At 41.6% G+C, this 25,282-nt stretch overlaps 1 protein-coding gene and 2 long non-coding RNA genes across 3 annotated transcripts; 1 reads left to right on the forward strand and 2 right to left on the reverse strand.

Annotated features, from left to right (window-relative positions):
- Positions 1–2,746: 2,746 nt before the first annotated feature.
- Positions 2,747–20,206, forward strand: LOC122766543 (protein phosphatase 1H-like). The gene is made up of 10 exons (XM_044021492.1): positions 2,747–3,272; positions 7,753–7,942; positions 9,520–9,885; positions 11,148–11,260; positions 11,478–11,562; positions 12,256–12,374; positions 15,253–15,316; positions 16,086–16,193; positions 17,647–17,798; positions 17,917–20,206. Exons 1-10 carry the CDS (start codon positions 3,037–3,039, stop codon positions 18,062–18,064), a joined length of 1,581 nt encoding a protein of 526 aa, XP_043877427.1. The 5' UTR covers positions 2,747–3,036; the 3' UTR covers positions 18,065–20,206.
- Positions 9,813–13,738, reverse strand: LOC122766544. The gene is made up of 4 exons (XR_006360087.1): positions 13,657–13,738; positions 12,193–12,273; positions 11,181–11,278; positions 9,813–9,872 (listed from the first exon to the last, which is right to left on the reverse strand). It is a non-coding gene; the product is annotated as an uncharacterized LOC122766544 (long non-coding RNA).
- Positions 20,207–23,489: 3,283 nt separating the features above from the next.
- Positions 23,490–24,778, reverse strand: LOC122766978. Its single transcript, XR_006360146.1, has 2 exons — positions 24,368–24,778; positions 23,490–24,112 (listed from the first exon to the last, which is right to left on the reverse strand). It is a non-coding gene; the product is annotated as an uncharacterized LOC122766978 (long non-coding RNA).
- Between the last annotated feature and the right edge of the window lie 504 nt (positions 24,779–25,282).

The raw sequence follows: 25,282 nt of genomic DNA on the forward strand, positions 1-25,282 counted from the left end.
CCAAAAAATAGCTAAAAGAGTCACAATTCCCCTTGTACCTTTTGCACTAAATAATATTGACTGTAGCTGCTTAAATATTAGAAGATTCTGCAAACGTAAGGTGAGTTAAAAAAGTTAAATCAATAAAATAAAAAGGATATTTCGCTGTGGTAAGGGTCTTAAAACAGTCTTAATTCAGTTTGACAGTGACACTTGAAACATTCATAACAACAACCTGTGTGAGACGCATGATGTGCTGCCGTGGCGGAGTTCCCGCAAAACTGCAACACGTTGAGGCATCATGTGAACTCATCAGTCTAATGATGACAATAAATACTGGACGAGATTACACAAACCCTGCACACGTTGCAACAGCGACACCACCAGCCACTGCCGGAGTTTCACTTGTGTTTCACAGGCAGCCCCCATACTTCTTTTAAATGCAGTGTTACACAATGCCATCTAACCGCAGGAGCATAAATCACTTTCCACAAGTTAAGTGATTACTGCCATGCTCGGATGCAAACCATGCCCTTAAAAACAGGTCCACCCTTAAAGGCAAAACTGTTCCTTTAAAAAAATACACCTCCTGGAATTAAATAAACAAAAGCTCTCGGTCATGCACAGCTTCTAATAATAGAATAATGGTGATGACGATGCCAATATACAAGTCTATTACAAATATGTACCAAGCAAAATAGCATGCAAATAAGAAAGAAGGAAACAAAGGGCCATTAAAGAGTTGGCAAACATGGCACGTGGCTCAGCATGTGGTTCCTTTGAGCTTCCTTAATGAAAATGCAAGGTTATCGAATACAATAATTATACGACTGTCCTTGATCAAAGCTCATCAAACTACAAAGGTTGAGCTATTCATTATTGTTTCCTCCCAGCCTCTGTAGCTATTCCACAGATGTGTACTGTTAAAAAAAAAGTCATTGTCACAACTACTTTTGTGTTATGGCTCTACCTGCTGGGATTCTGTGTGCATCACAACACTTGTCACAGCACTGCTTCAGAGCACAGGGAGGTTTTAAGGTCATGATAACGACAAATGTTTGAATAATTTAGCAATGATTAATCATTCATTTGCATTTATAGCATAGTGAGCTAGTCTGCAGTCATAAAGGTTTATTGTAAGTCATTCAAAAGTGATCCCTCCACTTATTTATTTATGTATGTATGTATGTATATATATATATATATATATATATATATATATATATATATATATATATATACACATATATACACACACATATACACATATATACACATATATATATACATATACATATACATATATACATATATACAGTATGCAATTTTAAATATTCAAGAGTGGATTTATGAATGAAGTTCATAAAGTTTTTGTCTCAGTATTGTTTTTCCAAACTTTTTACATGGGGTCCCAGGTTTAACTATGAACTATTATGGGGCCCAACTCAAAACACTGTTATCAAAAAACGGTTATTTCTGCAACACCTAATATTATCTTGAATAAGTAAACCAAACATTTCCAAGAGCTATAAAATCACAACACTTAATACACGTCACTTAAGACATGAACACATGACCTTAAAAAATAAAGCTGTGGCTATCAATAAAAACAATAGATTGAATTTTATGTAAGGGGCCAACAAGTGAGAAACCTTTTTGGAAAGCAAATATATCACAAAATTCCATGTCTGATATGGAACAATGTATTTACGACGCAATAGGAATATTACTAAACAATAACATAGAAATAAGTCTATAAATTGATATTACATGGTGGGCCACAAGTTTGACACCTCTGATCTACAACGTCTTTCAAAACCTTTAGCGTCTACAGCTGTGGAAATGCAGGCAGTTCTACAAGTAAGAAAGAAGAAGGAAATGATGAATGACGGACTGTTAAGTGCTTATTTTCTACAGACAAGTTTCTCTGTGCATTTCTTCCTCTAAGATTTCTGTAGGTTTCTGTGGCCTGTCCTCTGATTTGCTGTGAGCAGCTATAAGCTGCTCATCTGCTCTGTAAAGAATTACCAATCGCTGGTCAGACTGCACTGTAAAAAATGTCTCATCAACCCCCTGTTGCACTGTTAAGCTGAGGAAACTTGATAGGGATGTGCCAGTAACATTTATAAAACGACACGAGTGGTCTCGTCCTGCTTGCTTTGCCGCTATTCGTCAGTAACGTGTCATTTAAAAACAAAACTATCTTAAAATGATGATACACATCCTGTTGTAGGCACACAGGCAATGACAGGGATTAGGTTGTTGTTGTTTTTGCCCCCTTTGGAAAATGAATACATAAATTCATTGAAAACAAACCATTAACACCTAAGTGTGTGGGGGTTGTTTCAGAACCATGGACAGTCACCAAAAGCAGCGACTGACAGGCACTACATTTGGTTTGTTCTTGTTGTGAAGCTCGGTTCAACATAGACAGAGGAAATACCACTGCAAACTCCTGCTGTTTCCATCATGTTTTATTTTAATGAATGCCAATTTTAACACAGCTGATATTATTTAGCTTCTTTTTACACACCCTTTACAGTTTATAACCTGACATCTCTTTATTTTGCTGTTTATCAAAGGAACCTTTGTAATTTATATTTCGCTATAATTAGCTACCCGTTTTATATTTCAATTTAAAAATAAACATAGAAGGATGGATGGATGGGTGAATTCAACTCAAATATCCGTTACCCCCTTTTTCTTGCAGTGTGCATCCATACACGCGTCACATGACTCGTTAATCTTCAGAGTATTTCCGCGTTCACGGACGCAGAGCTGTGATCAATGACGCTCCACGGGGATGTGCGCGATTTACTGTCATAAATAAGGACCGTTTGCCGTTTCCAAACACAGCGGGCCTCCATCAATGAATGAATGAATGAATGAATGAATGAATGAATTAAGCCTCCACCATCTGAGGTTTTCCTCCTCTAGTCTCCTTTGAGATCCGTCCGTCGTCGAGCAGCGCGGCCGAAGCTGGGGGGGAATCCGGGGAAAGGGAGCCGCGGCGCCGCGCACCGGCCGACGGACGCCCCGCCGCGACGCGCCACCAACATGCTCACACGGGTCAAGTCCGCCGTGGCCGGATTCATGGGTGGAATCATGGCCGGGGGGAGCTCCGGCGCAGGGGGCAACCCTGGATCCGAACTGCCCCTGAAATTTCCGTATAAAAGACCCGAGTTCCTCGGCCTGAGCTCGGATGAGATCGAGTGTTCCGCGGACCACATTTCGCGGCCCATCCTCATTCTGAAGGAGACCAGGAGATTACCGTGGGCCACCGGATACGCTGAGTAAGTAAGACCGGCATCAGCTGCTCTTAAAACGGCTCCTGCTCTGTGTCAACACTGGGTCAATTGTGTGTTTTTGGGGTGTTGTGTGGAGCCTGCACGTGTTCATCCAATCACCTAACGCCATGGATGGATGCAGGCAGAAAAATGACATGAGCTTAAACTAAAATCACGATAAGCTATAATGCACTGTAGCTTTATAAGGCCCTGGAATAACTGCAAAGTCTGTTACTTCAAAATAAAATCACCAGGACTGTATGTTGGCGAGCTAGGATCAGGTTTGATGATGAAAATTTACCAAAAACACATTGTGGTTCTTTTTTTAAAATCGCGATAATATCAAACATCGTCCAACAACCTCCTCTTTTTCTATGAAACATAAACCGTTTGCTGATTAAAAAGAACGACGACAAACACTCTCCCAGAGGATCAGAGCACTCAAGCCACGACTTCACTCACGTGCAGGCCTGCAGCATCTGGGTATTAGTCTACAACTGTGATCTATTTATGAATCCATGAGTGGCAATTTGTGATTGCATGACGCGGCACCAGCCTCCAGATGCAGCAGACTAGTTCAACAAGTCTGTTTTCACCAATATTGACACGTTAAATCATCTGCGCTGACGGAATTATGAGGCATTTTGCACTGTAGTTTTATCTTAAGCTGATAAACACCGGACACATGTGATAAAACGGCTTTACACGTGCAGTTTACACTTAAATGTGATCATTTTCAGACATTGACCCACCCCTAGCACGGGGCAATAAACGATATTATCTCGGGGAGACAAACTAAAGCAGGAGGGACTGGCAAGAGGTTAAAAAACTGAAAAATACCTTGATACACAGGGAGCAGAATACTGGGGGAACAAAGCTGAGGAACACAGGTGAATCCAATTAGGGCGGGGCATACAATCAAGAGGGAAGACAGGACAGGAAGTCAAACTTAACAAGGTACCACGTGAAGACATACTCCAAAATAAAACAGGAAACAAGATACAGACAACACAAATAACTAAAAACCCAAGACTGAAGAAAACAGAATATTGTCCAATGAAAACGACACATCAGGTGTTTTAGCAAAAACCCTGTTTGTGTGAGATACAGTAGGTTTCAGACGTTCATAAATGGACTGTACCCCTGGTAATCTCTGATGTAGCCTGGAGAAGGACATCCAACAGCTTGGAGCGCCTGGTCCAAACCTCACCTCACACCGAACTGCAGATCAGTTTAAAAATACTTTAAAAATCCTGAAAACATGCGTTAATCTATAAGACACTTAATAATAATCTTAATAATCAACAGAGGAGTCTAGTGTATTTAGCGACAGCACTTCTGAAATCACAACCCGTTCAGCCATAGACGTCAGAGTCTCAGCTCTCTGCCCACTTCTTGACATATTTCAAAATCAGGTATTTGGAGGAGTTAGCCTCAGAAAATGGCGGTTAAGTTAACCTTTAAATGTCAGCGGTTAGTCTCTTAGCCATCTTTTATCATTAATTCACCACCGTGACTCACAGTATAAAGCACTTAATCTTGGCTATGTGTGTTTGTTGCATCCATTTTGAACACATTAACAACAAATAAAAGCGCATGAAACCTCGAACACGGCTTCTCTCCGTACACACAAACACATTGTGCAGTTGCAGTTTGCTCCATGCAGCCTTATCACTCTCCAACCTCGGCTCATGTATCACAAATGTGAATTCCTAGAAAGCAATCTGTCTCTCTCTCCACCCCGATAACGCTGACGTCCGTGGCCGAATTTCACAACAACGTACACGGAAACATTTAGAAGGAAAGTGAAGAGAAGGATCTCTTTGTAGATATATTGTGGTCTCAGTGCTGATTCATTCCCTCTCATAAATGCTGCCAGATATTCGTTTTTAAATCTGCCCACTTCTTTGTTCAAATCCTCCTCTACAAAGTCAACCATGGTTTGCTCCCTTTCTGTAAGTGCTTTTCTTTCATTATAAAGTACTTTGAACTCCTCTCTTCTCTGCCCCCTGGATTATTATCACACTCACGGATACTCAGTGCCGTCATGAAGTGTCACTCTGGGGCTGGTGTGCTTTATGAGTTCAGCTCTCGTCTGCATTTATCTGTAATTAAAGCCTCCACTATTGTCATCACAGCAGCCGCTTTGGCTTCAGTTTGCTCAACATTTGTAAAAGAAAAAAAATAGTAGTCTAGACGTTGGAATTGATTACCTTTTTGAGAATAACATTCTCCATATAATAAAAATAGTTGGCCTGTCAGATTTGGAATTTCTCCACACATTTGTCTGCTCTAGCGTAATATTAGTTAGTATTCCTAATTAATTTGCTCAAAATCAAACTCAAATTCACATTTTTATTTTCTTATCTTATCCTCAGTGGCGTCTTTTTTTTTTTTTAAACTTTGATTAAAATGATGTTATTGTTCCCTTGCAGTTGAATAAAAGCAAAGCTTTCAACCAATTAATTATTATGTCTTTGGCGCTGATTCTGGCCCAGAATCTGTTGCCGATGTTAGAGAAACAAAGAGGGAATTAGACGCTTGACAATGGAGAGGAAATCGGGTTTTTATTCCTAATGGATGGAAGGCCAATTGTTCCAAATCAGAAAGACATTTGATTGGCAGGGAAATAAAGTGACTACCACTCGTCCTGCGAATGGTGAAATGAAATGACAAGTGAGTTGCAGCCATAGACTCTCAATCACAAGGGGCACAATAGCACCAGCTGCACCTTTCATGGAGTACAACGGCGTGATTCAATTAAATGCATTGTAGTTAGGCCAAAAATGACTTTGTAGTCATGTTTCAGAAGTCCATAGCAACATTTTATTGTGTTTTTACTGCGCATGCACACACACACACACACACACACACACACACAACAACCCAGGCCATGGCATTAGTGTGTTTGTTGACAGCAGATTAGATGGCGCAGACAAAAGGCTTCCTGGACTCCAGTGTATCAACAAGCTCAGGAGTGGATGTGGTTAATGTGTCACTGTGTTTTATGGCTGCACTAAACGACAGCGCAGTCTCATGCTGAAACTATCGGTGCGGTTGTTTGACGCAGAATTGAGTGATTCGGTATAAAGTATGGAGGCTTTTATGCAATGCGACGCACGACAAATGACACATTATGAGCGAGCAGTTAACCTTTAAAATACAACACATGTAGTAGATTCATGTTTTAGAAATACTTTTAAAATGCAGCACGTCTTTTGTTAAGAATCAAGAAACAAGATGTGGTGTTTTTAACTTTACTGCGACAGTTTATCAAAACTAATCACTTCAGGGTTAATGATAACAAATCAATAACAAATAATACATGTAGATTCATGTTTTTTCAATGCTTAACCTTTTAACACCGATCAGACAAGGTCGCCCCACAAATAAAATGTACTCGGCGAAAAAGCTCATCCCACTTTCAGATGCAAAAGGACTTTATCGATTCATTCTCCTCTCCTTTATCCATTACCCTCCCTCCTTCTCCCTCTTGACAGTATGCAGACATGTGCAGTGGACAGCTACACTTTCCAGGCTTTACAGAGAAACCTTCTGCCTCTATATGCTATGGATTGAACTAACCGTCCGTGACCCTAATAATAAACAAAGTGCAAACTCATAAATAGATTCTGATACCCAGTAAACAATGTTTTTCGCACTTTGCGTCCCTTTTACTGCGTCTTCGTCACCCTGTCCGTCTCTGTGTCTCAATACAAGGTGAAGAAGCCTTTGAGGCTAAGAACCAGACAATAATTCTGTCTAGCAGAAACCATCCCACAGCCTGATGTTATAAATAGACATGTCAATTTCTCAACCCGCTCTCTCACACACACACACAGATATTCACAACATCCTCCAGAGATGTCTGCTACTCTCACCAGTGTCATTGCCGCAAGGACTGTATGTATGTTTGCTACGTTCAACCCATTGCAGGTGCTTCATTGCGGCGACCCACAGTATCATTCCTTCCCTAGTCACTGACGTCACCGAGTTCAGAGCAAGAAAAGACACATCCTGTGTCTCTCTGTAAACAGAAATAAAAGACAGATAAAGCTGAATGAGGAGTCCGAGCACAGCGGTGCCACAAACAAACGCTCCATCAGGAACCCGAGCCGCACAGAGCCAGCTGCTTCACTCCATGAGCAGAGATGAACCTCAGGCTGTGGCTCAAACTGTTCGTATCGTAACCACGAAGTACAGCAGTGCCATTTTGTCCATCAGAAAGCGTCTGACGTTGCCTTTTATTCAACCTCTTGTTTTATAGCGCAGCTGTCACAATAGTCCTGCATCTGTTGTTTTGAGCAAAATTGAACTGGAGTAATAATTATAGCCCATACCGTGAGTACATAGCCAAAGTGTAGACCACTTTTCATCCACAAAGGCAGATTTAAGGCACTGCATTTACAAAGCTACAAGAGGATCCTTGAGTGGCTGTAAATACAACCTGTAAAACTATAACCACTGTCCTTTTCCCCTCTTACAGGGTGATTAATGCCGGCAAGAGTGCGCTGAACGAGGACCAGGCGTGCTGCACAGTAGTTGTGGCCAGAAGGAGGCCGATGAGCTACTGCCCCCAGTCGACGCCCAGCAACACGCCCACCGCCAAGAGACGCAGCTCCCTGCCTAATGGAGAGGGCCATGGGCTGCACATGGAGCACAACAAGCTGGAGGAAGTCAGTAAACGCATGAACACAATCGATTGCATTGAGATTGTGTGCACAGGTTGTGCAGATATACACGTACAAGAACACACAGGTTCACGTTACAGCCTCTAAAAATATGGTTAATCAAAGTAACTCGATGCGCAGCATATAGAAAAGTTCCCTGTTAAAGTAAAACACACATATTAGCTTTACGTGCTGGAAGTTGGATGAGAAGTTTTCCTCATCTTAAAAATACAGATATGAAGCAATGAATCGATTATTAATTGATTACTAAATTAATCAACAACTATTTTGATAATCGATGAATCGGTTTGAAGCTTTATTCATGATTAAAACAAGATTTTCAATAGTTTAAACTTCTTAAATATGAATATTTTCTTAATTTTTTTGCTCTGGATAACAAAGAAATCATTAAAAGTCAATCATTTTGGTTTGTGGACAAAACAAGACATTTGAGAACATCATCATTTCCAGGTTTGACAAACACCGATTAACATTTAAGGTTTTCTGATATTTTATGGACCAAATGATTAATTGATTAATCAAGAAAATAATCGACAGATTAATCGATTATGAAAATAATCGTTAGCTGCAGCTCTCGGACAGATAAAGATGTTAAAATCCAATACAGCCTTAAAGTCCCATCTATCGCATGCTTTTCTATGCACGGGCTGTAAAAATGTAAATAAGAATCAGCAAAAGCATTTTAGCTGAGTCATGTTCACGGCTGTTTATTTCTTCTTTTTGGGAGATTTGAGACACTGTTGGAGAATTATGTCTTTGGAATGACTCGGCACAAACGTGTTGTCAACAGCTTCATCGTTCATACAATGACTGATCGAGACTAATATCGGTATCTGTCGATCTTTATTTTAAAGTTATTATATACTTATACAATCATACTTATGGATGGTGTATTCATTTTTACTATTAACTGCAATGTAAGAATACAAAAGTGTGAATTATTTGTGATAAAACTACACTGCTTATTAAGACGAAATGACGAAATTACTTTGTTTTATCTGCAGTGGCAGTGGTAAGTACAGTATTCAAAAAATATGAAAACCACTCGCTTGTGTGAGTGTGAAGCTGAAACAGCTGAAAGTTATTCCAAAGGCAGCTTCAATTTCCTGGAGAAATGATCCTATTAAAAGGTCAATGAATACCAAGCTTTGTGGTGACGATACAGACGTGACAGAGACGTGACGGAGAGCCTTGTGATTTTTTTTTTTTTTTTCCCCTCTACAGAAAGAAATGAAGAGATGAAATGAGGAGGTTTGACCTCAGCAGTTTACACACACACACACACTGTCGGACAGAATGAGTCACAATGTTTTCTCTTGGGTCTCACAAATGACTCACTCATGCTCCAATGGGAGGGAGGGGGTGCAATATATTGCCTTATTTTTACTGTAATATCCTAGCATATCACAATAAATAGTTTTGTCACCCCTGTATCAGTGTGGGTATTGTATCTCCAGATTGTTGCCAAAACACAGCTCTATTTCTGAGTCTGTAATACAGTCTCCATACTTTGTTTCTGTGATATCTACTCTAAAATACCATTGCTTATCTTGTTTATGCAGGAGAGCGAAGGACTCGTGTTCCACTACTGGGCTTTGTTTGACGGCCACGCGGGTTCAGGCGCGGCGGTCGTCGCCTCCCGTCTGCTGCAGCACCACATCGCCTGCCAGCTCCAGGCCGTGATCGAGATCCTGCGCAGCCCGTCCTCCCTGCCTCCCACTGTGCTGGGCGAAGAGCCCGACAGCAACCCCTACCTCCAGGGCAACACACCTCATCGGTCCCTGACCAGGGCCGCTTCACTGCGCGGTGCCGCCGGGGCGCCGGGCTCCCCGTGCAGCACCCCGCCTCCGCCTCGCTTTTTCTCGGAGAAAAAGGTTCAGCACGAGAGTCTGGTGATCGGAGCCATAGAGAACGCCTTCAAAGAGATGGTGAGAGACAAGTGCAGTGTCATGAGTTCACTCATGACACCTCTTGTGCAGAGATCTATCCAGTAAGGTTGCAGTAAAGCGTACGTTCTTTTACAATAAATACATTTGAATGAGTTACCTTGGATTCACAGAGCAGAAAGTACTACTGCAGCCCGAAAGGACAAACTAGCGCGAGTAGATTTTAAAGCAAAGACGAACATTTTCTTTTTTTCGGGTTTGCAAACTGAGGTCACTGTGGTGCATTTGGGAAGTCTGCAGCCTCACCACTAGATGTCACTCATTTCACACACTGGGCCTTGAAATGTGGCAGATTATTCCACAAGTAAATGATCACTAATACACAGAAAAACTACTTAACTGAAAAGAGTTAAATTATTACACTTTGAATTCAACTAATTAACTGAGTTTGAACTTGTGCCCACATCACTGTATTTATTCAAACCCAGGCTGTGTCTACTAAATATGTAGATGGATTCCAAGGCAGATAAGGAAATGCACATACTGGTGACATACTGTATGAGTCCATTAATGTTCGTGTTTATACACGAAAGCTGTCATCGGTAACACAATGCCTTGAGCTCAGTGTCAGATGTGAGCAGAATACACACGCACATATTTGCCAAAAGGAGGACACACTTCACAGAGCTGCACACAAACCACAACCTTTAGCGTCGCTGTTGACAGCTTTAATTGGCTCTGGCGTCATTAAACGATGTCTCCTTGCTAAATGCTGCTCGGCACTTGTGCACGCAAGGCTGCGGATTTCTGTCTCTTCATCAGGCTCAATGGCAGCGTCTCGCTCACTATGTATGGGGCTTTTCAATCAAAGAAAAAAACTACAGGAAATCTAGATTTTGCATCTCGTCAAATGTGTGAACAGATTCTTTTATACCATTCGGTTGTGCGTTTCCTTTTCATAAGCCAAAATCTAAGCAGTATTCATGCTTTTGGGGCTTTTAAAATCCTTGAAAATTAGATTCCGTTCACACATTTAAGCTTTTCTGTCTTGTTATTCTGTATCTGTGAGATGCTTATTCTTGTATAAGTTAGAACCTTCATCCAGGTCCTTGGATTTAAGGAAATTGAGCCTGGAAAGTCCTAGAAATATAGGAGCCCTGAGTTTTTACCACTAGATGGCAATAGAAAGCAATCCATGGGGTTCAAGCTTTACCTTGTGTAAACCAGAGTGGATAAACAAAGCTCTTTCATGATCACCCTCCCTATCCATGACCCCAAACTATCGCCACCTTTCCGTTTCCTAGGACGCCCAGATTGAGAGGGAGAAGCAGGCTTACCACGTCACAGGAGGATGTACGGCCCTCAGCGTCGTCTACCTGCTCGGGAAACTATACGTTGGGAACGCGGGTGACAGCAGGTGTGTGCACCTTTGCTGCTAAAAAAAAAAAAAAAAGAGACGAATGCAGGTTTAATTACACTGCATTACACAGTACAGACATTTAATGGCAGTGCATGAACATGCTGGGGGCAGAGAGGGGAGTTTGCAGCTCACACAGCTGCTTGTTGTTTTTAATTGGGTCTGCCATACTTGTCCAACTATGTGTGTGTGTGTGTGTGTGTGTGTGTGTCTGCAGGGCTGTCATTATTAGGAACAATGAGATTATCCCCATGTCAACGGAGTTCACCCCAGAATCTGAGCGACGGCGACTTCAGTTCCTGGTAGGAAAAACACACCTGTCTGACTCTGCTGTATGTGTCCTATATGGAATCTTTCACTTTTATTAATGACACAGTTAAGAGAGACACTAAATAGTACTTTTCTGATTATATAGGAATACTTTAAGGGCTTTCACTTGAAATGGAGGGGTTTTTTTTTCACTGTAGAATTTAGTGTCAAATACAAGATTTTAGAATTATTTCTACTTTTGAGCCTGATCAATACTTCACTGGCAGGGTTCAAAAGTAGACCTGGGGGGAGAGATGTATTATTGATTATACTGATCTCAACCCAGGCATTTGTATAATCACAGGGAAGTTAGCAAGGTTTTGTTTTTTTAAGTAAACATTTCCTTCAAAAACATCTGTTTTTGATTTAAGCGTCAGGGTTGCTGATTGTATGATAAGCTATTGCTTCAGTCTGCAGTTTTGGAAAGTTTAATGTGGAACAATAACTTAAAGCCTCTACTCGGGCGTTGAAAATCTTGCGTCATAAATAAATAAATAAATAAATAAAGTATAGTTTCCAGTATCCTGTATCATTATCTCAATCTTCAAAATCCGACTTGGAGTCAGCCTCAAGAGTGAAGTGTCAGAGGGGGGGTAATGGATGGAGAGTGACTTTCATATCACCTGCAAATCTGCCACACACGTCGCTGCTTGACTGACTCCAGACCGTCATTGTCCGTCCTCCAGGGTTTCATGCAGCCTCACCTGTTAGGAAATGAGTTCACGCACCTGGAATTTCCCCGGAGAGTTCAGAGGAAGGAGGTGGGCAAGAGGATGCTCTACCGAGACTTCACCATGAACGGGTGGTGAGTCCCTTCAGTCTCCCCACCCCCGACTCATTAATTCTCCCTCCTTTTACACACTATTTCCACTCAGCAGGCACAGGCTTCACCAGCCACAAACGAGTCTCCCTCTCGCCATGAATTATGTCAAATTATGATTCAATTTCGGGGGACTTTAAAAACCAAGCCCCCAGCAGCCAAACGGCATCCACTTTAAATGAAACAGTAATCTGGGAGAGATTTGACGTGGTTATCACACCGAGGTCTGCCCGAATCCCTGCTGTTACCACATCGTTGTCCCTCCTGAGCTGCTGCTTATGGCTCTTCCACACAGCGAGAGCTGAGGAGAGCGGCAGAGTGCTAATGAGGGAGCAGCCTAACCTGATACCATATAATGACACAGGCTGTAGATGCCCCCGTGTGCGCAGTGTTGTGTGGGTGAGACGGGCACCATGCGGTTTAATTGTGGCTGCAGTGGAAGTCGGTAATGAGATGCGCATTTACGGGCACACGCTGAGACACACACTGTACTGTGTGTGATGTACATTTCACAGTAAGGCTGCCTCCTCTGTAGCCTCGGTAAAGATTACTGTTATTTTATATGTCATGTTAATACGTTGTCTTTGTCTCAACAGGCTGTTTTATTCTGTGAAAATCATTATTACTCCATATACACGAAAAAATACATCATTTTGTTGTTTGGATACAGTAGTTCTGTCTATAAGCTGGAAATACAATCGACGGATTTAGGGGTGTCTGTTCTACAATCACTAAATACAATACTTAGATTTTCATTTATCTAATACCACCGGATAATTAAGCAATGAATTGTTTTCTATACTTCAGAATCAGCTCAATATAATACAGTCGACATGTCTTCTTGGGGTGGAATCACAGCGTACCGTACGATACGATACATGGTCACCAGTACCAATAATATCACGATACAACAATTAGCGATACATTGCGATATCAAAACAAAACGTCCGTGAAAAGTTACTACGACTAACTTTAGCCCCAGTTTCCCTCATTCATTTTAACTGCACCACCACGAGGAGACATGAAGAAGCGACGCCCTAGCGAGTGAAACTGGCAGGGACGGTTTACCCTTAAGATCGCCCTTAAGTTGTTAATTAAAATATGGATATCGATTTTCCCTGGTGTATCGATTATCGTACTGCATGAGGAAGGATGACGATATATAAGCAAATTATTGAATATTTTGACCCCACCCCTAGCATGCGGCAATATACAATATCATCACAGGGAGACAAACGATATGGCAAGAAGTAAAACAGAAAAATACCTTGACACACAGGGAGCAGAGAAGTTGGGAACACGACCAGAAACAGGTGGAAAACTCGAGAACGAAACATGGTGAACTGAAACAAAAGGCAGGGAAAATCAAACACAGGTGAAACTGAGAACACACAGGTGAATCACATTAGGGCGGGGCAGACAATCAAGAGAGAAGACAGAACAGGAAGTAAAACTTAACAAGGTACCCACACATGGGCATACTACAAAATAAAACAGGAAACAAGAAACAAACACTAAAATGGTCCACAGAGCTGCGGGAGACTGCACAAATCTCGTCTGTTATCATGACATATCAGTTATTTAATCCATTCTTGGCAGCACGGTTACATGATTACTTTTCTACAAAACCTTTTTATTCATTTGGAAAAATCCAAAGAAATATAGACATAACCAAGAGTGTTACGGCTTATTCCTCTGCCTCTGAGCTACACATTAGACACAGTCATGTTCTCAAAGCTCCTCCGTTTGAAGGGCAACCGGGCTCACGGTGTGAGGCAGCTGGAGAATAATTATGAGATTTGAGAAAAGCCAAGACGTGGTAATGATTCTGCCTCTGGCGAAGAAGCAGCTACAGTTGAGGTGCCAGGTGGGCATGACAGTGTTCATCTTCATCGTCAGCCCATGGTAATGTGTGTGTGTTTATTTAACCCAGCCAACAATGCAAAGCTGAGAAATGTTTCAATCCAAATTAGATGGAAAAAGCAGTAAAAATAAGTCCTTTCAGTCTGCAGCATCCTCTCCCTCCAGATTCACCACTGGGAAGATAATTTAATGTGTCTGACTCATCGCTGGCTCCCTCTCTCGCGCTCCCTCTTCCTACAAGAGGTGCAGTGTTTGACGGCCAGAGGTGGGAAGGGCGACGGAGGGATGATGAAGGAGATGCACTTCTACCTCTCCAGTACAAAGGCAAAAAGCTAGGCAGATCAAACCCTGGTCAGAAACGGAGCCGTTTGAAGTCGGTGATGTTCTCCGCTGACGGTTGGCGTCAAATCTAATCCAGCTAAAGCGCATCAGTGTCATCCTTGGAGTTCTTCATTCTGACATCAAAGCTCCATTTCTAAGTGCATTTCACTTGTCAACTTAATTTGTTGTTTGCCCGCATATGGAAACATCCCGTCCCCGCTGCATTTGCCTCACTTAAGTTTGCAGCAGCTGCAAATCACTTGTTCTTGCACTCTAGATTCTGCACTGACACGCAGGTTAATCAAAGCATTAAGGACCTCCTGAAAGGATTGCAGTTTTTCCGACTTTTAAGTGTATTAAAACCTCCTCCATTGTTATTCACTCGAGAGGATGGCGGTGTGGAGTTTGAAAGACGTGGGGTTTCACCAGACGTGGAGGGACTGGCAAAGAGATGCTGTCAAGATGTGTGTGTGTGTGTGTGTGTGTTTCAGCATCAGAGAAAGTCAGGGTGTCTCATCTCATCTTACAGCCCTTGCACTAATTTGGACTGTTTTTAAAAATGAATGACATGGTGTTTGTGTTTGTGTTTACATGAATAAATTGTATTTAAAAGTACTGCAGTGACACCAAGAAAGCCTTTAACTCCACTCCTGAACCTCTTTGTTGTCCTCAAACACAGGGCTTACAAGACCATTGATGATGAAGACCTCAAGTTTCCACTAATATACGGTGAAGGGAAAAAGGTAAGTGTGTCTTCAGGACATTTTCTGACCATGTCAGGACTAGCAGTCTTCATGGAAGCCAAAGCCTGGTCCTAATGAGAGAGAACCCACAGTCACTGAGGCTCTGAAGCTCTGGTTAAGGGCAGAGATGTGTTAAAGTTAAGGTTAAGGTTAAGGTTAGGGTTTCTCACAAATAAATTGTAGTTAATTCCCACCGGGACAGCAGAGGACAAAACAGAAGAGACTGAAAACACTTCGATGCAAAGAGAAGTAACAAGTGCTCCTCATGACACGGACAGGCTTGTGTCGACTATATGGCGCCAGGGCTTTACAGTTCACATGGGGATTAATAAGGGGAAGAGTGTTGTGAAAGATTTTGATTGTGAGCTTCATTCACCTCAGGACACATTAAACCGCTTCCAACAGCCTCACTTATCGTGCTGTGTAGCCTCTTTATGTATGAAGCCTACGGAACAAATATATATAATTATGCACTGGAGTCAAATAAATGCACACCATGATGACAGATCAGCCTTATGGTGAATACAGTACACAATGAGCGTCGCAAGGAAACTCTGACGCTCTGATACAAACCTGTCGTTTATTTACTCCAGATGTTTCTAACAGATGTCAGATTTCCCCTCGTGTCAAACTCCAACAGCAGTGTCTCAACATAAAAATGTCAATCTGTCACCGTACAATCAGTTGTTCTTACCCACATCCACAAAAATGTTTCACGGCACCTAAAAGCACTTTGGGAGCTGTAAGTGAAACAGTCCGTGTTTTACAGGCTCGGGTGTTGGCCACGATCGGTGTGACGCGAGGGCTCGGCGACCACGACCTCAAAGTTCACGACTCCAATATTTACATCAAGCCATTCCTTTCCTGTTGCCCCGAGGTGAGAGCAAATATGTCGTCACTGCAAGACACATCTTCACTTTCTATGTGGTGGCTGTTTACAGAGTAATGACTTAGTACTTCAATCCTTTCTTTATGAGCTATTTATGGTCCAATGCCGCCCAAAAATGACATTGTACCCATGAGTAGCTTGTTTTACAGCCTTCTTGTTGTTGTGTCTCAGGTACTCATACCATTCAAAAACAACAAGATATCATCATATGTCTGTAGTTGTAGCCTGTGCTTCATTGTGTTGGCCTGTGCTCATCTGTCTCCTTAAATCTGCCCCACGGTTGTTTCCCTATAACTGGTGCAATTATTACGAAAGTCAGTGTTCCTTCTCTCTTTTATCTCATCTACAAAGCCCAACTTCCCACTGAGTTTTGGCTCGTGCCGTCTTCTGCCACATGACTTTCCCTGCGTCTGCCTCTCTCATTTCTGTGCCTCAGTCACCAGAAGCAGCATTTTGCTGCCTCTCTCTCTCTCTCTCTCTCTCTCTCCCGGCTGCTGCAGGAGAACTGGAGCTCACCTGTCTGTCTGACTGTCTGGCACTGGTTTCAAAGCTCTTTCATCTCCTGAAGCATTTTGTCTGCTGGAGTTTTGCACTTTCCCTCTCACGGCTCTGTGCTTAATCTTTAATTCATTCATACGTTGGTTCACACCAGGTTCACGCAGAACACTCTCAACACTTTATGGGTGCCTCGCTCGCTCTCTTACTTTAACTGAGTCTCTTTAGTGGGATTTAGGAGAAGCTCTCACTGAACAAAACCGGCGTCGAGTTGCGTATACTGCATGTTAAGTCTGTATAGATTTCAGTATGGCTGAGGAAGCTTAAAGGCACTTTTACTATATGTTTGCAAAGCAGTGGATCACTGGACCAAATGTTGCACCTGTATACATTTAATGGTGTTATGAGGACATCCTGGTGCGTCGCATGTTTGTATGGATTTTACGGCCTTATGAGGACAGACACGCGAGAGAATGTTGACACCGAGGAAGTTTTATTACCTTTTCTGTTAAGGCGAGGTGGTGCTGGACCCAAGAGCAGGCAGGCGAAGGCAGTAGGCAGTTTTACAGTGCATTGAAGAATGTGTTAACAGACGAGTTGAACAATGCAGGAACCAGAGGTGAAGGCGAGGATCAGATCCAGACGGCGGAGAAGGTGGGCGTGAGTGGCAGCGCGCCATCGCGGGAGGAAGTTCTGAGCACGGGCGTTAGCGAAAGCAGAATAGACGCAAACAACCAGGAAATAAGTAGAGGCGTGATGATTAGATTGGGACCAGGTGTGCCCCCGCCGCAGGTGAACTGATTGCATGCCGAGGCGAATGCAGGAGCGAAAAGGAGGAGACGAAAGCGGGGCATGATATTTTTCAGCTTAAACTTAACTACATTTATGAGCAGGAGGTGGTTATCAAGGACTCCGAATGACCGGTGTAATATTTTGTCCTACGCAGGTAAAAGTATACAACCTAATGCAGTATGAGCACGGAGCTGATGATGTTTTGGTGATGGCAACGGACGGGCTCTGGGATGTCCTGACGAACGAGGAAGTAGCTGAGGCAGTTACCACTTTTCTAGCCAACTGTGACCCCGATGACCTACACAGGTGCAATACTTGTTTTCTTTCTTCTCTCTTCCCTTGTGTGACAGGTTTAGTCCACTCAGATTCCAGCGCTCGTTTCACGCGTCTGTTTTTGTTGTGTTATATTTCCTCCGGGGCACAGGTACACGATGGCGGCGCAGGACCTGGTGATGCGAGCCCGGGGAGTTCTAAGGGACAGAGGGTGGAGGATCACCAATGAGCGACTGGGCTCTGGAGACGATATCTCGGTCTTCATCATACCGCTGATGTATGGAAATCGTCAGCCTTGAGGAGCCTGACAGAGATGCTGCCATTCAAGGACTCCCTAAGGCTCTTAAACCAACAGGACTGGTTAGTCCTGAACTCAAAGTTCCCTTTTCAGTTTCTGCTGTGCTGGTTTCTCTCTTATTTTCTTCCTTCAAAGTTCAAAGTTAAATGGAATATGTAGATTTGTTGGTGCTTGGTTTCTCCACAGGAGTGAAGGATTGATCGGCTACCAGTTAGACAGATCAGGTGAACTGAAGTGTGACCCAATTTTTTATTTTTATTTTTTGGTAAAGTTTGATCAAGAAACGAAGGGTAAAAGCATTTTTACAGGAAGGATCAAGAACTGACTTTTTCTTTCTCATTAACTCTCTTAATGCTGTACAATATTTGGCTTCCCCTCTTTCTACCCTCTCTTTCTGTCCCTTCTTTTTCCCTGATGTAAGTTAAACGTGTTTACTGGGAAAAAAAAAACCATAACCTTCTTCTCCTCCTGACCATGGACAGAGCTGACAGGTCAGGTGCATTTACCTTTTGCCACAGTGTGGCTGTGAAGGATTATTTTGCTGAAAACAAGTAACATTTCCGGTTTGGAAAAAAAAAAAAAAAGATGAAGACTTAAAAGTTATTCCAGCAAGACTGATAAGGAATGTGTTTTACTGTTGGGACAGCAGAAAAACTGGGGATCTGGGCTGATATGGGTCAAAAGAAGTGGCAAAGTTTGTAATGAAAACTGCTCATTAATTCAACTTGTGTACTGAAAGAACATGTTCACTGAAACAAAGTCATTTAATCTGATTTTAATTCCAAACATTTCACTTTTGACTAAGGAAAGCAGAGCTTTGTTTGTTTACTACCACGGATTTTAACATTAGTTTTGCTTCAGAAGACCGTTAGCTAAATGTAGCTTAGCACAAAAGAAACAGCGACACTTAAAGGGTTTAAACTTATTTCAAAACCCCTATAAATAAAGCTCATATACAAGGTAAACAAGCTTTTGTATTACCTTTGAATTGACCCAAGTGAGCTATTTCTGATTGCTTCCAGTCTTTACACTAAACTAAGCTAACGGTCTCCTTTTCATATCAAGAAAGTTATTGGTATTCACTTCTAACTCTCAGCAAATAAAGCAAATTACCTTTTTTTATTTTCAATTTAATACTTTCAAGAAAAAATGGATTTAAATGTGAAATGTAATTTAGATGACTTGCGATCCCTGCTCGAAAAACTAACTGGTCCATGCTGGTCTTTGCTAGTCCACCACCATCATTATGCTGGTCTATCAGCATCATTATGCTGGTCTATGATGGTTCTTCCAGCAGGGAATGTTATCGCACTTTAGGCCAACCCACATTACTCGCAGAGGAGCTGTGATACACGTGGTGATGAAGAGGCAAATATTCCCTGCAGCAGGGACGATTAAATAAAATGATAACGAAATACAATCAAAGTCAGACAGCAACGCCCTGGTGTTTGAACATGTTTTGCATGTTTTCTAAGCTGTAGACATAACAGACTTGTCTTTATAGGTAGAGGTTTGGAATCAATGACGTACTGTGTTTGGATGTAGTGATTTTACTGTACGTTAGTGCATGCAGTGATATATTGTAGGCCTGGGAATATGAGCAACGGTGCAATGGTTTACACTGCTTTTTTTTTCTTGCTTTTTTTTCTCCTATGGACTGAATTTACATTGCTGTAATGTATCAACGAAGTATAGTAATAACGTAATTTGTTTGTAAATGTGCTGTAATCTTGCAAATATTTATTAGGTTGTTCATCCTTGAAATAATTGAAATAATAGCACCCTAGCATAGTAGCTAGATGTGACTCGTTGCAATGGAAGACAAAGAAAATCAGAAATTGGTAATAGCCAGACACAAAACCAAATAATGTCTTCTTTTTTGTACTTTTCTCCCATCTTTTGGAATGGATTTCAGAAAGAAAGGCGGCTGCCTTGAGTTCAGTTTGTAAAGTCTCATAATCGTTGTGGCTTCAGAAGCTGATGTGCAGAGTTCACCCCCTCCAGTCGTTATTATTAATCATCTGTATTCTTGGAGCTGCACTGCTCTGCCACGGACACTGGGTTAAGAGGCAGGAGATGGAAAGTAGCGTGTGGGAAGGAGATTTCAGAGGATTCTCAAACGGGAAAAAATATGATTGACATCATATAATTAAAAGAAACAGCATGTCTTCAAGTCCTTGACTGAAAAACATAATGTAATATGAATAGTAACCGAGATTAAATGTAGGTTGTCCTTAATTTGTATTACTTTTTTAAAGTAGCACTGGTTTACCTCAGTATGAGTTGCAAATATTAGTAAGTAATATTGCATTTTTCTTGTATTGTTTATGGACCTTCATTATGGCAGACATTTTGACACATCACAGTTGGAAAAGCACAGGCGCAAAGAAAATCTAATTAATGACGGCTGAGCTCCACTTTGCTGCCTCAGCGTCAGGGTGCACGCTGGTTTACTGTCTGCACTAATTGAACACATCGTTAGTATGATCACTTACACCTGTGCTTTCCCTGCTAAAACATGTCCAAATGTCTGCTACGAAAATTTCCTGAACTCAGTGAACACAACCCAATTTGGAAGGCAGCAAATGTCTCCTGAAATGGATAAAAAGGAAGAACTGGTTATGATTCCCACAGGTCCTTGAAATCCTTGAAAGTTGGTGCATTTCAAAACAGCTATCATAATAATTTGAATTGATTAACAAAGAGGTCATGTTGATATTTAGGTAAAAGGCTCCCTTGTTTGTTTCAATGCGACCTACTTTATCATGTCGTGTGTCTGTATCAACAAATGTGGAGTCGTAATTACTAGCGTTAAACGAGAGGTAGCAAATTATGTGACGCCTGGCAAACGCAGATGGTGCAAATGAATAAAAGTGGACGCCATGGGCGACGTGGCTCTTTTAAGTTGTTGCCCTCCCATCTTAAGCTGTGTAAGCACATTCAGTCCTTGAATTTTTAGGGAATTGGTCCTTGAAAAATCCTTGAATTTGATGTCAACCAAGGTGTGGGAACCCTGCTGGTGTCTGACTAATCCAGTTTATTTGGAGCCTAGCTTAATCCTGGAGTTAGGTGTGGAGAGCTAGCCTGGATCTATACTGTTGGACAGAGCTAGGCTAACTTTTCCATTGGTGTTGAGGAACTTCGAACTGTGATTGGGAACTTTGAACTGTGGAGGGCAGCATTGCACCTCATAGTGTACACCCTGTTGGAACTTATTGGAAGAAGAACTTTAACATTATTTCTAGACTCAACACTACGCTACGCTAAGCTAACCAGCTTGTAGCATTAGTGAAAAGAGTGGTGCTAGTCTTTGCTAACTCTGTTTTCCAAAAAGGTTTTTGAACTGTTCTTTTGCGTCTTTTGATATGTGCCATTCCTCTCACAAGTAGTAGTCTTTTATTCAGGTGGTGCTCGTTTCCTCTTGTACATTCCATGAAAAAAAAAAAACATTTGTTATGTGGTTTTAACATCTGTTCCTCCATCAAATACTAGCTGAGATTTACACGTTTATTTTCTAACATGTTTTCCATCTGATCAATTATTTGTTTTTTTGTGCTGCCACCTTGCTCCTTGTCTTAACATGGGCTCCAGTTCAACACAACAAATCGTCTTTCCGTGAACACATTAAGACAAAAGCATGGATGAATGGGGCGCCGGGATATGTGTTGATTGTATGTTCATCCTTCTACCCGTCATTAAGCCTTTTTTCTATTATATGAATGTCAAAGAAAGAATAATATTTATTTTTCTTATCCCTCTGTGCCACCCAACTGCTGCACATCAACTCAGGTTCAACTATGGTGTTTTTAAACTGGACATGCAGTTAGAGTGGTCGTCAAAAGCAAGTGGTACTTCATGATGGTTTAACTACATTTCTCAGTGGTTTGGTGTGTGTAAAAAGCACAAACTTAAAATGTTGTTTTCTTTGTTCTGCCTAAATGTAGATGTTTCCATTTTTTTAGGTTTCTATAATGTTAAAGTGTTTGGGTTTTTTTGTTTGTTTGTTTGTTTTGGTACCGTATATGTTTCATTATGAGACAACAGGAAGAACTTAGGGTTTTTCTGTAGCAAAGAGGAAGTTTAAGCCCATTGAGGAACCATTTTTAAGTGACCATTGTGCTATACTCCCAACCTCTGTTTGTGAATGTGAAATGTACATTTTGTATAAGAAAAAACAACAACTTATGAAGTCAAGTATAAATATTTTTTATGTTTCTTTGTGTAACTTTGAATTTTTCTGGGGGAAAATAAACAATGTTTAAACAATGTTTATTTTCGGTGGTTTTTTTCCAGAAATAAAATAACTGACAATAAATGTTGAACATCAATGTTTCAAAAAAAGAGAGGTAGTTTGTGTCATTTAATAAAAGAAAAATATGCAAAATCGAATTAGTCTGAAGGAATGCAATAGAGAAGTGCAGAGGAGTTTCTAAGTTTATAAATAAGGTTGGTTTGTAATCAATGGAACAGGATCAGCTGATCACCTCAAAATTAGTGAAAATAAAGACTTTTTAAGAGGACAGTAGAGGCAAACGTCAAACATTTCACTGGGAGCAATGACAGAATGGGGTCAATGATAAACTGTGTTCTCAGTAATAAAAGATTCTTAATGATGAAGATCACAGGAGACACAATTATTCCTTAAGTAGGCCTTAAATGTACACCCAGTGGCCATCTTATTCATGTCTGGAGTGGCACCTGGTGTGATCTTCTCAGGTTTAATGTATTATGTGTTCGGAGACGGTGGTTATTTGAAATACTGTGACCTATCATTCAAACCAGTGAGTTATTGGATGTCTGGTGGGTCGCCAACTTTTTCTTTTTCTCAAGATTTACTGTATGTCTGCCATACACTTCGAAATCAAATGAGAGCTCATTCATTTTCTACTAGTGTCATGTTTTGGGGTTTTATTTGCCATAGCAACCCACAATTCTGCAAGCAGACACACAAAATGGATCCTTAGCTCATTAAAATAAATGCTCAGCTAAAGAAAATGTGTGATTATATTCTCAAACATACAGTTTATCCTGGAAATGTCTGGCGACTCATCATTTTAGTTACAGAACTGGCAGTAAATAAACGCACACAAATCATTACACTTTAAGCACCTAACATGTTTTCTTTTACCAATGAGTTATTTTCTTTGTCTAATGTATTTTTTTTGTCACCCATAGCATTAATTCTCCATTAAAATGTGTAATAATGCCTCAAAACTGCAATCATTTTTTACATATGGTCATTTAGTACAAGTAGAAGTACTTGATTTGTTACTGTAATATACATATATATATTAATTCATAATTATGAGATGGTGCGCATTTTTCACTTGAGCCCTTGCTCTCTGCATTGAACCCCCAATAATAAGCATAATCATACTGTCTCCAGCCAAATATTAAAGCTTTAAGAATAAATAACAGGTGATGCATTTTATTTTTTAAATCTGCTTTATTTAAATGAACACAAGATTCGTGTGTAATGTAATCAACCCCCAGTTCACACGTCTGTTCATCCACGCACCTGTTTGTTTCAATAACCACGTGATCTCGTCGAGTAGCGGACATGACTGCGCTCGTCTCCATTCACTCCATTCCGATCGGGTTTGATTCCTCTCTGTCGCAAGTCACCAGCGCTGGCAAGGCAGTAGATTGCGCAGTCATCTCCATGAGGGGGCAGTGTGACAACCCGACCAACAGCACAAACTACTACCTCAACCAGCGTCTGGTCCCGGGTGCTCCGCTCCTCACCTCCTTCCCTCTCCACCTCCAGCTTCTGTCCGATCGAGTCTCCTTTTCAGTCCGTGTGTCGCTGTGCGTAAAAGCGCACGAGGACGTGCGCGCCAAACGTGGCTGCATTACAACGAGACCAAAACCCCACCCAGAGTGGGAGAAACAACAACACCCCATGTGTCTTTCCCCCCTCCCCACATTTCCTGCACCCGCTGTTCTCCTCGGATGACCTCAGTGGAGAGACGACATATGGCAGGTGAGGACGCGTGGATCTGCTTGGGCAGGAGCACACGCAGCCTCACGGATCCACGATAAAGCACATCTGTGTGTCATATTAACACAAGAGAGATTAAAAACAAAACAGAGTCCGCATATGAACACGAATATGAATGAATGTATGAATGTGAGGAGGAAAACAATGTAGTCCGTGGCTATAAGAGGAAAATCTACCCCATAACCTCCACATTACGCGTGAAAAATACCAACAAAAAACATAATGTAACGATTTAAAAAATATCACAAGGTCAATGTAATTTTCCTTCTAAATCATTGCAGTAGTGTCAGTGTCCTGACTCACAGCTCTATGACCGCAGGCTCGCGGAGAAAAAAAACGACTCCTCACTGGATCCTCCAGCCGCATCTATTGTGTCTGTAAGGAGGAAAAAAATAAATAAAGTTGTCCCGGATTCAAAATCCAGGCTCCGTTCACGGAACAATGAACCCGAGCACTGCGACACAGTGGAAAGCGCGTTTCTACCCACTCTTCTGTCTCCACGCAGACGACACACACCCACACGACAGGACGGGAGGAAGGTATGGGGGGGAAATTAGTAGATGTCGATGGAGGAGCGGCGTGGATAAAACTCGCGGGGGGAGCGTCATGACGGTTGGAGGCGCGACTAGAGATGAGGGGGAAAAACACAGAGGTCCCACTCCGACTGATTTTTCCGAACACCGACAGGATTGGGGAACTGTCAGAGAGCGCCACCCTTCGGTGACACCGTGAAGGCGAGACCATGCTACATATTAAATCGTGTTATAAGTGAACTTTGCTCTGAGGCAGAAATCTCATGTGACCCACCACTTAATATAAAGTTATGAGTTATTTCTGTATGTTTTTTAAATGATGATATATCGTCACAACACTGTTATTTATTTATTACAAAAAAACAGCCCCTAACGCACAGCTGTAAAAATATAATATTTATGTTTTTCATGTAAAACTTGACACTCTAAATTGACTGTAGGTTTGAGTGTGAGAGTGAATAGCTGTCTGTATGTTTCCCTGTGATGGACTGCCGACCTGCCTTAAAATGCTCTCTGTGAACATGGCTGCTTGCTCAGGTGAACATGGTGGAGCCCTCTGTATGAAGCTGTCCAATCTGTGATTTTCTGAAAAGCAAAAAATATATAGTTTATTCAGTATTCGACCTAAATTCATATTTAAGTCCACAACACTGGCAAAATGCACTTATATAATAATGAGAAGGGA

The sequence above is a fragment of the Solea senegalensis genome, linkage group LG3, assembly GCF_019176455.1.
Source record: "Solea senegalensis isolate Sse05_10M linkage group LG3, IFAPA_SoseM_1, whole genome shotgun sequence".
NCBI lineage: Eukaryota > Metazoa > Chordata > Actinopteri > Pleuronectiformes > Soleidae > Solea > Solea senegalensis.